This window comes from Aulonocara stuartgranti, assembly GCF_965226115.1.
Source record: "Aulonocara stuartgranti genome assembly, chromosome: 15".
Classification (NCBI taxonomy): Eukaryota; Metazoa; Chordata; class Actinopteri; order Cichliformes; family Cichlidae; genus Aulonocara; species Aulonocara stuartgranti.
Window position 1 is genome coordinate 8,574,356 of NC_138951.1, and position 15,498 is coordinate 8,589,853.

Genomic DNA, 15,498 nt, shown 5'->3' on the forward strand with positions numbered 1-15,498 from the left:
CCATACCTACTGTGAAGCATGGGGGTGGAAACATCATGCTATGGGGCTGTTTTTCTGCCAAGGGGACAGGACGACTGATCCGTGTTAAGGACAGAATGAATGGGGCCATGTATCGTGAGATTTTGAGCCAAAACCTCCTTCCATCAGTGAGAACTTTGAAGATGAAACGAGGCTGGGTCTTCCAACATGACAATGATCCAAAACACACCGCCCGGGCAACAAAGGAGTGGCTCCGTAAGAAGCATTTGAAAGTCCTGGAGTGGCCTAGCCAGTCTCCAGACCTCAACCCCATAGAAAATCTGTGGCGGGAGTTGAAAGTCCGTGTTGCTCGGCGACAGCCCCAAAACATCACTGCTCTCGAGAAGATCTGCATGGAGGAATGGGCCAAAATACCAGCTACTGTGTGTGCAAACCTGGTAAAGACCTATAGTAAACGTTTGACCTCTGTTATTGCCAACAAAGGTTATGTTACAAAGTATTGAGTTGTATTTTTGTTATTGACCAAATACTTATTTTCCACCCTGATTTACGAATAAATTCTTTACAAATCCTACCATGTGGATTCATGGATTTTTTTTTCACATTCTGTCTCTCACAGTTGAAGTGTACCTCTGGTGCAAATTACTGGCCTCTGTCATCATTTTAAGTGGGGGAACTTGCACAATTGGTGGCTGACTAAATACTTTTTTGCCCCACTGTATTGCCGTGCTGAATAAGACATGTGCAGTAGCGATAATGTTCCATTTTCATGAGCTTGTACAGGCAAATTTGCACAAAGTAACCTACCTATTCAGCCCTGGCCTTTGATTTTAAAACGAGTAAGTACTGCACCGTCCACTTGAACATTGTGTCCTCAGTTGGACCTGCACAAAAGCAGAGCAGTTTGCACACTCTATAGTCAAACAGAGGGTTATTTGACCTCACTTTCAGCAACTTACAGTAGTTAACAAACTTTTTAGTTTGCTCTGGGGTTTCCCAGCATTCAGTGCATGTTCAATTAGCCCCAATCTACGTTTTGCTGTCATGCGTTGTGTGTTTTGGCCTTAAAACAGTCTCTCATTACAGAGACACATGCGATAAGGGGAAAGAAATCAACTCTAATTTACTGTAGAGCTCTTGACTTGGTATTTGTTTTGGAATCTAGAAGAGCTTCTGTACTAGTTTAATAAAAAAAAAAACACATCTGCAAAGACCTTGGCTTATTCATGATATAATATAACAGTGACGTGATGGATCTGTGTGGTGTGATTATTTGTATACCTACAAGAAGAGCAAAGGACCCCAAAAGTCGTTACGTCTGCCCATTAGCAGCGAGCTGTTCAGGAGAAGAACACAATGCCCACCTACTTACCCATTCACTTCACCCTTCTCTCCCTCACTTCTCTCCCTCTCCATCCCATTCTTTCTCTCTAGATGCCATTTGTCCACCGTGGTACTCTGATGCCCTTCCGGAGAGTCGAGTATCACGTTTCTTCCCCAGTGTCCCCCAGTTCCCTCCACCATGCATTTTTAATGGACACACTCGTGCAACGGACAAATGATTTTTATTTTTGACAGGGGAGGGTGGGCTCCAGTTACATAGGGATGGAGAGCGAGCGAGCAACACACACCCACAAGAACATGGTGAAGAATGTGCGCACGCACACACATCATGGAAACAACTAGGAAAGAAAATCAGAAATGCTTTGCACTAAAGTCGAAAAAGATGAAACATTTTCACAAATTTATACAGAGAAATTTAGCAGAGATTCTTTCCTTACATGTTTCCCAAAGCAAAGACCACACATACAGACACACACACTCATCCTCCGCTTACCAAAAAGTGGCTGATTAATTCACCACTTGGACTGCAGTGGTCCAATGTCTAGGATGATGAAAGGGGCGAGCAGCACACTAAACCAGCATTCATTAAACCAGGATTAGAGTCCGTCTAAATCCATTAACTCTGGCTTAAAACCACTTTAATTCCAATTAAATCAGAATTAAAATTCACTTTGTGAGATTATGTACATCCTACACTCTGTGATAGCAGTCTGCTATGTGCTAAATCGTCAAATTATGTGTGTGTGTGTGTGTGTGTGTGTGTGTGTGTGTGTGTGTGTGTGTGTGTGAGAGAGAGAGAGAGAGAGAGAGAGAGAGAGAGAGAGAGAGAGATAGGAGATCTATAACCGGGTATACTTAACAGAAACCACAGCACTATTATTACAATGATATTCCATTTAATTGTTGTGGTCAGAGGGAAAGGTCAAGAACAAGACATTTGTTAATATTTAAGTAACTAAAGATAACACAGGAGGAAATAATTTGAAGTAATATCTTATAGGGGACCTGTTATTCTTATTTCCAGCTCCAGATCTTTATTCCTGAATACTACTACAGTTAGTTTCCGTGCCTTCCAGATTAAAATAATGCTTATGTATCATTTACTGCGCACTGGTGCAGCTCCTTAGCTCATCCTGTGCATGAAACTAGCAGCTTTAGCTTCTCTTTTAAGCCAAGTTTGTTGTGATTGGCTGTTCCTACATGAAAGAGGTTTGAATAGGAGGTGGGTGTGGCTTCTGTGCTCACAGCAAGAGCTGTGCCTCATAGTTAACCACAATAAAGATATTCACTCTTACTGACATCCAATGTCCCAATCTTTTAACTTTATTTGACTATTTGAAACTTTGTCGAATTTTAATATGAACATTCACCATTGTAACAAAATGTGTGGGTCATACAGTTATGGTCTGAAGTTTACGTACACTCATTATGGGCATGAGTGTTATGGTAATCTGGGGTACCTAATTTTTTTTAACAGCTTTTTTCCTTTCCCCGGGGCACACAAGTTTGAATCGAGGGTAAAAAGTACATATATACACATACACCTCCACTGATATTTGTTTAAACGTTCCTAAGACAGTTGCACCTCGATAAGATATTTCTGGTATCCATCAACAAGCTTTTGGTATAGTTCTGCGTGGATATTTGACCACTTCTCTTAGACGAATTGGTAGAGTTCATTTTAAGTGATTGGGTTCCTGATGAACTATTGTTCTATTGGTCTAAACTGTGTCCAAATTTCAACCATTATTAAATCCATTTTGTGCAATGTTCCAGAACCACTGGCAGCAAAAAATGCCACCACCATGCTTGATGGTAGAGTGTTCTTAGGTGTGAAAGCCTCACCTTTACTCCTCCAAACATATTTCTTTTCATTCTGTTTAATTTTTGGCCTCATCTGGTCATACAACTTAAAAAGCAGCATAACAACATAAAAAGCAGCTGCAAATTTTAGTCAAGCCTAAAGATGTAGATTTCAGGGCAAGGACTTATTTCCCGGTCAACACCGTCTCCATCAGTGGCAATGTAAAACTCACTTCACTGTGGATAGTAACACTGGTTCATGATCCTGTTCATGATAGCCTCCTGAACCACCAAGGATCAGTTTGGGCTTTCTTCCAAAGTGGTGACACATTTGAATGTACTTACATACAATAGTTTTGTTGTAGTTTGTATTTCTTCTTCTTAGATCTTCTTAGATTCCTGGACTTTCCCATTGTTCTCAGTATTTCTCAATCCAGCGAGTCAATCAAGTCTCTTTTATGTTGGCCAAGAGAAACTTTCGATTGTAGTCAGTCGTGATCAATAATCAGAGGTTAATAGTCATTTTCGAACTACACGGCAGTGTAGAACCTTCTGTACCACATGTTAAAGGATTTAAATGAGTGTATGTATTTGAGCCTGTATATATTGTGTGTGGGTTAGCAAAATTAAATAAAAAAATCAAACTTGTGCACCCAATTATAGTTTTTTTAAATTAATTAAAGATGTATGCTGTATAATCGTTTCACCCTCAAAAAAGGACAGTTTGCAGAAATCGTTCAAAGCCCCAAATTATAAGCTATATGACATTTATGATGAGTGTGTGTGAACATCTGACCACAACAGTACATAACACAACAAAGGGAACTCCCATTGATGATCAGTACTGCTCCTATATGTTTCATTTCAGTGTAAACCTCAGTGTCAGGTGATTTCCTTACAACAGAACAAAGAAAATGTTAGAAAATCTGTCTCCAGTCCACATGCTGTGACGCAACCATCTCCTGGCTTTAATTTAATATTTACTTCATAGTTATGACAGTTTCCTGACAGGGGTTAATAATTTTCACAGAACTAAGAAATAAGAGCACGAAACAAACAAACAAAAAACTAAGAACATTATTTGAGCAAATATTTCTATTAAACAGCACAAACTGAAAAAAAAAACTATCTCATTTCAGTGTAGAAAATATGTGCTCTATAATATATATTATAGCATGCATGATGGATGCTTTTTTTAGATGTGTTAGTGCATATACATTAGACAGAATCTGATGGCCCTTGAACTGATTTTCTCTCCCCACAAACAAAAGGTTCCTTTTTTACACTTCTTCCTACATCTAAAGCTCTGCTTTAAAGTAGAAGTAAACATAAGTAAAGTCAGTTTGATATGTTACTTTTCCCCGCAAAAGAGAGGAAATGATGGGGAGAGAGAAAATGTTCGGCAGGTTAGCTGAAAGAGCATTCCCAGGTGTGACCACAGCATTCCCTCTGTACATTTTAGCAGACCAATGTGTGTGTATGTGTGTGTGTGTGTGTGTGTGTTTGAGGTTTGCTTGCAGCCAAACTGGAGCTGAACTTCATTCCTCCAGCCAATAACAACAATTTTAAACTCAAACGCACACACACTGACACACAAACACAGACTTTGTTAAACACATTTGCACGTTGTGAGGTGACAAGTGAGGGTGAAAATGATTTTCATTTGAACACACAGCTTTCGACGTTTAATTATGGGTAACTTGTCCTTGGAACTTTCTCAGTGTGCACTGGTAAAAAAGCAAATGGGTGGTTTGTGTTGTTGTGTGAGCGAGTGTGCAGCGGTGAGTGTGTACGATGCCTTAAAGCGTTCCTGACAGTGTGTTAGGACATTAGCTCGGTTTCACTTTTTTCTTCTCTTAATCCTCGCTCTTTTGGCTTCAGGTTTGAATGAAAGAAATTTGGCTGATTATGTGCTTGAAATGTGTCTGCGTCATGACAACCAGAGCTAAAATATGGAGTATGTGCTTGTATAAATGCATGAGCTTGTGTGGTTAATTGTGTGTGTGTGTGTGTGTGTGTGTGTGTGTGTGTGTGTGTGTGTGTGTGTGTGTGTGTGTGTGTGTGTGTGTGTGTGTGTAATGCGAGCCTCTTTGTGTCACAGCAGTTGGCAGATAGAGGGGACTGAGTTACCCATGCTCCTTTGGGGCATCTACATTATAGAGTGCTGCCTGGGGCACTGCAGCGGTGTGCATAGGTGTGTGTATGGGTGTGGATGTGCATACTCATCTCCTGGTAAGGAAACATGGTGGTTCATGCATGGGGAAAGAAAGATGGCAGCCTGTGGTAGAAAAAGAGGTAAACGTGAGTCTATCATATGTAAGATAGTAACCCACAGTAAGAGCAAACCAAGAAAAAGGCACTGAAATAAAAACAGAAAAAATAGCACAGAAACACAGGGAATAATACTACATATTATTTCTTTTTGGAAGTAAATTTGCTTTCATTCTGTATGCTTAAAATCCTTATTTGTAAGATCTGCTGTTATAAACAGAGTGGCAATAATACTAAACCCTGACTGGCCTGTGCACGACTTTCACTAATGCCATCTTAATCCTCCTGTTTTATTGTAGTTTCATTATATGGAAATCCAAGTAAAACAGTTGACAACATTGCAGAAAGAGAAACTTGTTACTGAATTGTGGTAAAACATCAATAAAGTTAATTCTGACAGCAATCTTAAAGCTGCGCAAATTATTATGTTTACATTGGCGGTACATCAGATGACCAATGTTTAATGTGGAATGCATTTACTAATTGCTAATTTGGCTTCATAGCCTGTAACATTACTGTTTTGTAATCATTCTCATTGCGTTCATCCAGCATCTAGGATGGTGGGGGGCTGAAAGGTATCGTATGCCATTGGTGTACCACAAGAAATGAAAGACATAATGCGCAGTTAGAGATCTAAACAGCTGCTGCTCAGGAAGTAAAGCTGAGAGTTCATTAATAGCAAGGTTGGTGTTTGGTCTCTGCACACCGAAGTGATCTTAGGCAGGACTCATTTTTCTTTCAGATACAGTGAAAATGCTTTTAACAAGAATCCTGCTTTATTGTTAAAGTAAGTCATGCATTACTTGTTTACGCTCTGCTGCGATCAGTCGGTTGTTTAGTTCACGGTATTCCAAACAGATCTATTGCCAACAGGGAAGTTGGGAAGTTTACCTCTGATGAACAAGGTGTTTCTTATCTCTCTCATCCACGATTTTAAATACTGATACTTATATATTAACAAATAGCTAATATTGACCGATATATCGGCAGAGCTCTAAATACATCCATCTGTTTGAGTGTGAAAAGAGATGTGTGAATGGCTAAGTGTGGCTTGAAATGTGAAGCACTAGATATTAGTACTCTAATGAAAAATTGTACTGACTACATGAAATAAGTATGTTTTGTTACACTGTAAGTGTAAATAAAGATAAGGTAGATTTTAATGGAATACTTATTTGGGAAAATACTCGGCCTGCCTTGTTAGGCTGAAAACAGCAGCAGCTGCTGGATGGGATCTAACAGATGGTACAGGTACATTGCTAAGACACACACACTCTGCTTGCATGATGCAATGCATCACATTGCACACTCTATGCACACCCTACCTGTAGCATAACCTGCGAATGAACACAAATGAGATATAATGGCAGTTTTACATATCCGTCATCTAACTTTCTCCCCATTCTCTCTTTGAGACTTGTTCTCTCACTGTCCCTCCTCTGTTCACCAACTCCATTCAGCCTGACCTTGTTATTTGAATGAGAGGAGTGGACCACCCTGGGGAGGAATAGGGGAGATCACATTACCCCCAAAAATGTAGAGGGCCTACAAAAGAGCCATGAGACATCAGGGTGAGGGAAAGAGGGCAGCAGTGAGAGAGAGAAATAGGAGAGCACATGAAAGAGTGCATTAGTGAGAGGGAGAGAGAGAGAGAGAGAGAGATTGATTGGGATGAAGAGATGAGGGGACGGATAAAGAGAGGTGGAGGTGAGATCAGAGAATGGCTGAATGTGGAAAAACACTTCTTTTTATTATAACAGTCAAAGCTTGTATATGTACAGGACTTCCACCTGCCTTCTGAATATGATTGAAAGTGTATATTCAGTCTTTTTCATTCAACCTGCCATTATTTTTTCTGTTTTGGCCATTATTTGCAACCAACTTCCTGAAATCTAGAAAAAAATCAGACCATTACAGAGGTTTTGATCAATCTCCGACGACCCAATTTAATTCTATTTTTTATCCAGGTTGTCCATTTCTGTCAATTCTTCTAAACATTTGGCTTCACATTTGACTTCACAGTGATCTCTCTTAAAAGAACCAAAGCATTTTTATTGCTTTATGTCTACTTCCTGGACTGGAAATACTGTTAAAGTAATCTTTGTAGTAGGTAAACAAGATGCAACCTATAGGACACAGGATTACTAACTTACCAAGCTTACTGCTCTGTGGCTTTCGACTGCAATGTAAAATTATTCCTGATATGTAAGAATGCATATTGTGCTTTCTCTGCCCGTTAGATAGATCGATCCTTCATTAATCATTTGCAGGAAATTACATTGCCACAGCAACTACAACACGGACATAACACCACATATCCCAAACAGCAGAACAATATAAATTCCCAATAAAGTTTGTAACATATAAATGAATAAAACTGTCAATCACTAATATTTGCCAGCAGGGAAATATGCAGATAAAAATATATAATTATTTTTCTATAAACAGTCTTATCACAGTGGGTATGAAGGACCTCCTGGGATGCTCAGAGTTGCAGTCTTCGACTGAAAATGCTACTGTTGACAACCTGAAGGGTATGAAGTAGATGTGCAGGGGAGGTCATAACTGATTTCAGCTCCTAGAGCATTCATCTCTCCATAAACTGCTGGACTCTCTTCTCTTCAGACCTGACTACATAGCCAGGATTCTTGATAAGTTTTTCTATTTGTTTCCTGTCTGATGTGCAGACACCTAATCAAACAGAGCATCCTTTTATTTAAAATCCTGCAAACCACACTATATTGGATGTTGGAGCTAATGTATACCTGTTGATTCAGGACATATATTGCTACAATATTCTTCTGTATGACCCTGTAATTTATAGGTATGAATGTAGGCTAATTATGGAAGAGATAAGGGTATTCTCAAATATAAGTCAACCATTGAATTTCTCATAAGTTAACTGAGCTTCTTTCCTCTCACAGAAGTAAATCAATCTTTCAGGAAAGCTGCAGCTTCCAATACTTGTCCTTAGGGGGCGCTGTGGGTCAGGACTTTGGGGATTTTTTGGAGAGTCTAACTCTTCCTTTCACTTTCATTGACATCTAATGATAATTATAACTTGGGTCACATCAGGGGGACATACACACACACACACATAGGTTCACTAACCACACGCACACACTGCCTGGTTAAAAACATGAAGACATTAGCAGTAACTTGACGCTGAGTGAGTATTGATCTAGTCTCAGGGGGCTTAGAGAGTGAGAGAACACCAGACAGCACTTTATCAGAGCACTTGAATATCGCAGCTCAACGAGCGTTAAGTGTGTGTATTAGTGTGCGCCTTTATGTTACAGATAGGAAGAAGCAACATTTGCAAAACAGTTTGTTAATCATTTATTACGGGGTGAAAGTCCAGTCTCTTAAAGTCTAGCATCGTTTTAGTCAGAGAAAGATTTTATTTGGCACTAACTTTCTTTCATTGCTACATTTTACTCAGATTTTCTAATAAATTATTACTTTCCTCTCTTGCATCACTTTTCCTCCCAGTGTCCTCCTGTGAGGTCCTGACTGGCATGTTCAATCTGCATCTATAACATTATACAGACCAGACTGAGGAGCAATCAGGCCTGTGTGTGTGTGTGTGTGTGTGTGTGTGTGTATCAGACCAGTGGGGAGTTCATGATTATGATTGCTGAGGACACGTACTGCTCAGATTCTTCTCGGTGATTGCCTCCAAACGAAACATAATGCAGGAGAGAGAGAGAGATGACAACATCCTATACTCGGAGTCTTGTTTCTTGAAGATATCCAGACCACAATAACAAGAGTAAAAAGTGACCAAGAAGGACCTGAAAACAAGGAGCAGATGGAAAAACAACCGCATAAGAGTGCACACGTGTGTTTCCATGCTCATGCTCATTTATCTATATATTACTTTATGTACACTGACTGCTGTGGTGTTTTCAGTAACTGTAGCGTGTGCATACAGGTTGTTGTGCGTATAGCTGTTTTTCTTATTCCACCACTTATTTTAACTGATTTGTATGTCCATCATCTATCCATTTCTGCACACTGAGCAAAGGTTTGCAAGCTCTTAATGAAAAAAAAAGTCAGGTTTTAATAATACTGTGAAAAAATTAGAAAAACAGATATTTGCTCCCATTTATAGTGCATATAATTAAGCTGTTCTGTGGCTTTTTCTATGTGTCTTAGTTCTCTTTGTGTAGTTTGAGCCTGACTCAGTGAGTCTGGGACTACACACGGCTCTGTGGAGACCATACTGTCTGTTGCTGAACTTCTTCTTGTCGCTCAAGCTACACTACAAGGGCAAAAGTAGTGGACCACTTACATTGCACTTATAGGAACTGCCTAGCCATGGAATCCATGCCATGAAGCTCCCAGTGCACAGTTTTTATGCTGATAACAATACCCGCTCTGTAACTTTGTTGCTGAGTTTGCACTAATACGACTTGATACTTGATAATGGATTATCTACGGGCAATATTAGCATCATATTACAGTATCACTCTTGTATTTGCTGAGCTCTTTAGAATGACCCATTCTTTTGCAAATATTTGTAAAGGCACAGTGTATGGTTAGGTGCTTGATGTTGTGGCATTAGGACCAGGATTCAAAGATCAAGAGGTGTGGCCTAGTACTTTTCAATACTTTCATAAGGCATTTTATTCATATAGTGTATTCAGGACCAACCTGCATGTTTGAGGTCATTTCCATGTTGCAGACTGAATCTGAGGTCACTCAAATGATACCTGATGGTATTACATGATAAATAATCTAAATCTCCACAAGGGCTCTTTAGAAAATTGGCACAGTATTGCACATTTGCAACTCTTTCATCACCAACTGAGCACATACACTGAGACACACTGTCATCTCCTCAGAAGCCAAGCCAAGTGTGACTACAGAGGCGCTGGTCCGAAGTACTATAGATCTTATGTCTCCAACCTCAGGGCAGTTGGCACATCTCTCCCCTCCCTTTGCTCGTCTCGTTTGTTTTCTTTCTATTCCCATCTAAACTTGTGACCTGCTTACTGTTACCACTCCTGCTCGGAGCCGTGTTGTCAATCTCATAAACATCATTGCTCCACTTTTGATATCTTTGTCCTGCTTCATTAGTTCGGTGCTTCTTTACCTCTGACCTGTGCGCAGTGATTTATGAACAGCACACTCACATAAAGTACCTACATGTTTGAATCCCATGTACAATATACACACAACGATTATATTTATGTCCCTCTTAATTTATTTAAGGAAATTAACTGGTGCTAAAAAAAATTATTGATTTTCTCTGTAATGTTTTGGGACAACACTAATGTCCACGAACTTACAAAAACAACGGCTTGAGCTTTGAAAGTTCTCAGATTTGATTTAAAGAGAAATTCATTTAAAATAACATTTGACATATTCTGCTCAGTGGCTCAGTTCTCTGTTCAAATATCAAATGATTGATTATTTAAAGGGGATTTTGAGAGAGAAAAACAGTTGCTACACTTTTAAAGAAATTGACTGTGTAGGGAAAACAGTGTGAGTAAACAACAACAACAACAACAACAACAACAAACCATAGAGGAAACACATTTTTATTCCAGAAATTGAAATTTGACACAATTGAGTTTGCAGTAAGGTTTGTACATTTACAAATCAATTTTAACTCAGTAAATATGAACAATATACTGATGATTAAAACAACTTTCAAAATAGCAAAAGCAAAATTCCCTTCATATAAATCTGAAAAATACACGTTTCTCAAATTAAAGTAATTCAAACATAATTCCCTCACAACCACAGTTAAGCAGGCTTGTCAGTCATTCTCCATCTCGAACCTTCATTAGCTCTGCCAAAAGCAGACTCACACTCGTGTAAAACATGCAGAGGAGTCCAGACTAAATGAAGCCGTATGCCCCGTTCTTCCATTCTTCCCTTTTCTCCCTCAGTGTTTTCTTCTCTCGATCCCTTTTCTCTTTTAATTTGGCCCCTCTGTTTGTTTTTCTTCATTCTTTCATTAGTTGAAAAAACATAGCAGGCATTCCAGCTGTAATACCACCGAGATTCAGTATCAGCACGGCTGTGGATTCATACATGGGAGTGTTTTAGTGGTGAAAAGACTGAAAAAGAGAGCGAGATTGTCGTACACTATTGTCATGTGGTATTACCTCATAACCATTCATTCATGTACTCTGTATACATGTAGACCGATATTAGCCACAATATGGGGCATTGTGGAAATACTGTATATCTATTACATTCAATCACTGAAAATTTTGGTTACATTGTAAATATCCACAACATTACAAAAAAGAGAGTTTCAAATGAGTCCTTATTTTATGAGGACTTTGTAGTTTTGCAGAATGTCTATTTTACTTGTGTTATCCCTACTGACAATTCAGGTGGAAGAATTTTTGTCTTACCGCGAAAGTATGGAAAGAGTTTTTCGGTAAAAGTGTATCTGATAATATGTATGGGCACTTTCCGGCCAAGGTCAAAAAATGATAGTATTCCTTTGTCATAATTTAAGTTCACTCTGACCTTTTGGGGAGGTGAACTTTCCATTGCCTCTTTGGAATCACCTTCTGGTGTAAGTTCACGCAGAATGTTAGTGCAAACACACACATAGATGCCCCAGATCTTTTTAGAATAAGAAACACTGGTTCGAGCAGCCACACCAACAGTCCAGTAACCATCTACCTCTACATCCCAGCTGTGCTTTCCAGAACTAAAGCTTTCATATCCAAGAATATCTGATTGATGCAGCCTTTCAGGGTTTTGAGGAAATAATGTAGAATCGCATGATGCTAAACAAGTCAAATGTTCTGATACAGTCATTTCCTGGGAGCAAGTGTTGGGATCCATAACTACAGGAGCTTTGGGAAAAAACAGAAATAGAAGGTGTTAGTACAACACCCTGTTCTTTTATTTAATGAAAATGTTCAAAGGGAACTTCAGATATAAGGTCAAAAAGGTGAGTCAGAAACAACAATATTTTGCTTACTGTATTGGATTAGAGTCTTCATTTTTATCCAGACTGAGAAGAGCAGTTTCCCAAGGTGTTTGGCCTCATCGATCAGAGCTCCTGATGGAGTGACTGGATCTGAGAGTGTGCACTGAGATCTAAAAGAATGGCCAAACAAAACTAAACAAAACAAATCAAATGCACCGCCGTTGATTTTTATGTGATTTATTTTGCCTTTTTGTTCACATGTAGTCACTCAAAGAGAAGTGAGTGGTTATGATGGACAGATTTTCATACTTGAATACATCATTAACCAGCAGTTTCTTGTACTTACCGCTCCATAGTGGATTTGATGTTCTATCAAATAAAGAGGAATTATTATAATAAAATTATTATTTTTAAAAATCTGTGCTTCAGATTTTGTTAGATGGCAAAATTTAAATCAAAAGTATTGATTACCACACATACCATCATAAATGCCATGTCTCCAGCTTTCATCTCCCCCTCTAAGGTTTTGATTTTGTCTCTAAGTGAGGAGATCTCAGCAGTCATGTTTACGATCTTCAGGTTCATTGTCTGACTCTTGAGTCCTGCCTCCCTCCTCACTGCATCTATCCTCCCAGCTTCCTCTGCTCTCAGGAACTGGTAAAGCTTCTGAAACTCTCCTTTGATGGTCTTCTCTGTATCCTGGGCCTGGAGCTGAGGAGAAACACAATTCTGATGGAAGACAAGATACAATGTTTGGTTTAGCTTCAATAGCATTATATGTCTGTAACTTACCTTAATGTGGTTAGCCATTTTATCATATCTGAGTTTTTCTGCTTCAAACGTCCCCAGTTTGCTCTTTAAGTGCATCACCTCAATCTTGATTTTAGTCTATAAATAAAGTGAATAATTATTACATAGTATACGGGAGATCACTTAGTTAGGTTTCACTCAGATTATTTAAAAAACATTTGTTAACTTTTGTTAACTACCAAATTAAAAACAAATATCCATGCACTGCTTACTCTGTGCTCTTCTGCTGCTTCGTTGATGGGGACACAGTTGTGTTTCTTATGTTGTTTTGCATCCCTGCAAACCACACAGATGAGCTGCTGATCATTCTGACAGAAGAGTCTGAGTTTCTCCTTGTGCAGACTGCAGAGCTCCTTAGATGCTAATGCAGCCTGACTCCTCTCTCTTCTCAGGTTGTCAGAGAGATTTCTCAGTGCCAGGTTACGTGGTGCCCGAGACATAGGAAATATTTCTTTACAGACCGGGCAAGCCTGAAGGCTACTCTGCCTCCACCACTCCTCAAGACAGTACTTACAGAAGCTGTGACCACACAGCAAGACAACAGGATCCTTAAATATATCACAACAAACAGGGCAGGTGAAGTCCAGCTCAGACTGTGATACATTAGAAGCCATTTTGTCGTTTTTTTCCTTAAGCAGCCTTACTTTCACTTTCAAAGAGTCACTCCAGTTTGCTCAAATTTAGTACTCACGGTTGAAGCAGCTTCAAAAACTCTTATTAACTGACCTTAACAACTATTATAACTATTTAATGGATTATCTTTTATGGATTATCTATCCTGTTATTCTTTTGAAAATCTACATACAGGACAGCTGTGGGTGCAGATGTCATTTCTTTCTTCCTGTCCACTAAGAAGAAAAGAACACTGGGGGAGGAGCTTTCTTTGACCCTGTGAGACAATCACATGATTTGCACTAGAAGGAGGAAATACTTTTGTAGAGGAGGTGTGGTCCCGGGCGCGGCTGCAGGGGAGGAGTGGTGCAGTGAGCTCAACGGGGCGGTGCTAGAGACTCAGGTGAGAACAGCTGATGGCCCTTTTTTAGTGAGAGGATAGGAGCGGAGGGGGAGCGGGGATCAGCTGAGACCGGAGCTGTCCAGACTACGGACTGTCACAATAAATGAAAGCTAAAAATAAACATGGCACCTGACAGTAAAGAACTGTGTGTGTGTGTGTGTGTGTGTGTGTGTGTGTGTGTGTGTGTGTGTGTGTGTGTGTGTGTGTGTGTGTGTGTGTGAAGTGCTTCTCACAACTTTCTTCCTGGTTGGTTTCTGTTAAGCAAAGACAGAGAGGGGGACAGAGAGACTACACTTAAGGCTTGTATTACAATAACGCTCCCCTGAGTTTCTTTAAAAAAAAGTATTTTACAACAGGGGTGCCAGACTTCCAGCCTGCAGGCCACATACGGCAGTTAATAATGTCAATTGTTAATTGCCCAATTGTTATTGGCTCTGCTGAGAATCTATGCAGGTAGGGATGGGGGGCACACCATGTGGCCAATCACATGCAAAGAAAGACTTGGCTCATACCATTATGTGAAAGAAGGAAGGAAGGAGATCTGTGTTCTCCAAAAGTTGATTCTGTTCATCTGAATGTAGCGTTTTCAGTGGGAGAAACGTTTCGTCACTCATCCAAGTGACTTCTTCAGTCTCAGCTGACTGCAGGTTTCCCCAATCTTATAAACAGTACATTCGCATAATGACTGAAACCAGCCCACTGAGGGAACAATGGGCTGGGAAGTCAGTTACTTCATCATGATTATGCAAATTCCATTCACAGAGAGTTGCGGAATGGCTGCAATCACAGCATTATAAGATGGTGAAAGATGTACCCTTAGGCCCCCTCCTCAATTCAAAGATGGTCTTTCCCTTTTCAAGTAAATGGCCTCCTTGACTCTGCACTCAAACCAGCGTTCCTCCCTGTCCAGGATGTGTACATCCTCATCATTGAAAGAGTGTCCACTGGCCTGTAGGTGTAAATAGACTGCAGAGTCCTGGCTTGACAAGGTAGCTCTTCTGTGTTGTGCCATCCACTTCGCCAGAGGTTGTTTGGTTTCTCCGGTGTATAAATCCTGGCAATCCTCCTGGCACTTAACAGTGTACACTATGTTAGTCTGTTTGTGTCGGGGGACGCGATCCTTGGGGTGGACCAATTTTTGGTGCAGCGTGTTTTGGGGTTTGAAAGCCACCGAGACCCGGTGTTTAGAAAAGATGCGTCTCAACTGCTCTGATAATCCTGACACATACGGGATCACTACAGGTTTTTGCTTAGTCAATGGCTAAGAGAAAACCTGTAGGCCTGAATGGGCACTTAAATCCGTCTCTAATTCTTAACTTGTTTGATCTGCTGCTCACCACAAACAAGCACAAGGACTTTTTGGACTTTTAAT

At 39.9% G+C, this 15,498-nt stretch overlaps 1 protein-coding gene across 1 annotated transcript; it reads right to left on the reverse strand.

The window, feature by feature from the left end:
• Nucleotides 1-10,927: 10,927 nt before the first annotated feature.
• Nucleotides 10,928-13,958, reverse strand: LOC309689844 (zinc-binding protein A33-like). The gene is made up of 6 exons (XM_082506506.1): nucleotides 13,324-13,958; nucleotides 13,094-13,189; nucleotides 12,782-13,012; nucleotides 12,648-12,670; nucleotides 12,353-12,471; nucleotides 10,928-12,224 (listed from the first exon to the last, which is right to left on the reverse strand). The coding sequence occupies exons 1-6, from the start codon at nucleotides 13,723-13,725 to the stop codon at nucleotides 11,716-11,718; spliced, it is 1,380 nt and encodes a 459-aa protein (XP_082362632.1). The 5' UTR covers nucleotides 13,726-13,958; the 3' UTR covers nucleotides 10,928-11,715.
• Nucleotides 13,959-15,498: the final 1,540 nt, after the last annotated feature.

Excerpts from the sequence above, each read along its gene's own strand:
- LOC309689844 (XM_082506506.1), bottom strand. The coding sequence starts at position 13,725 with ATGGCTTCTAATGTATCACAGTCTGAGCTGGACTTCACCTGCCCTGTT. Across the intron at positions 13,013-13,093 it reads AAATGGCTAACCACATTAAG|CTCCAGGCCCAGGATACAGA; the intron begins GTAAGTTACAGA and ends GTTTCTCCTCAG. Across the intron at positions 12,225-12,352 it reads GAAGACTCTAATCCAATACA|CTCCTGTAGTTATGGATCCC; the intron begins GTAAGCAAAATA and ends TTTTTCCCAAAG.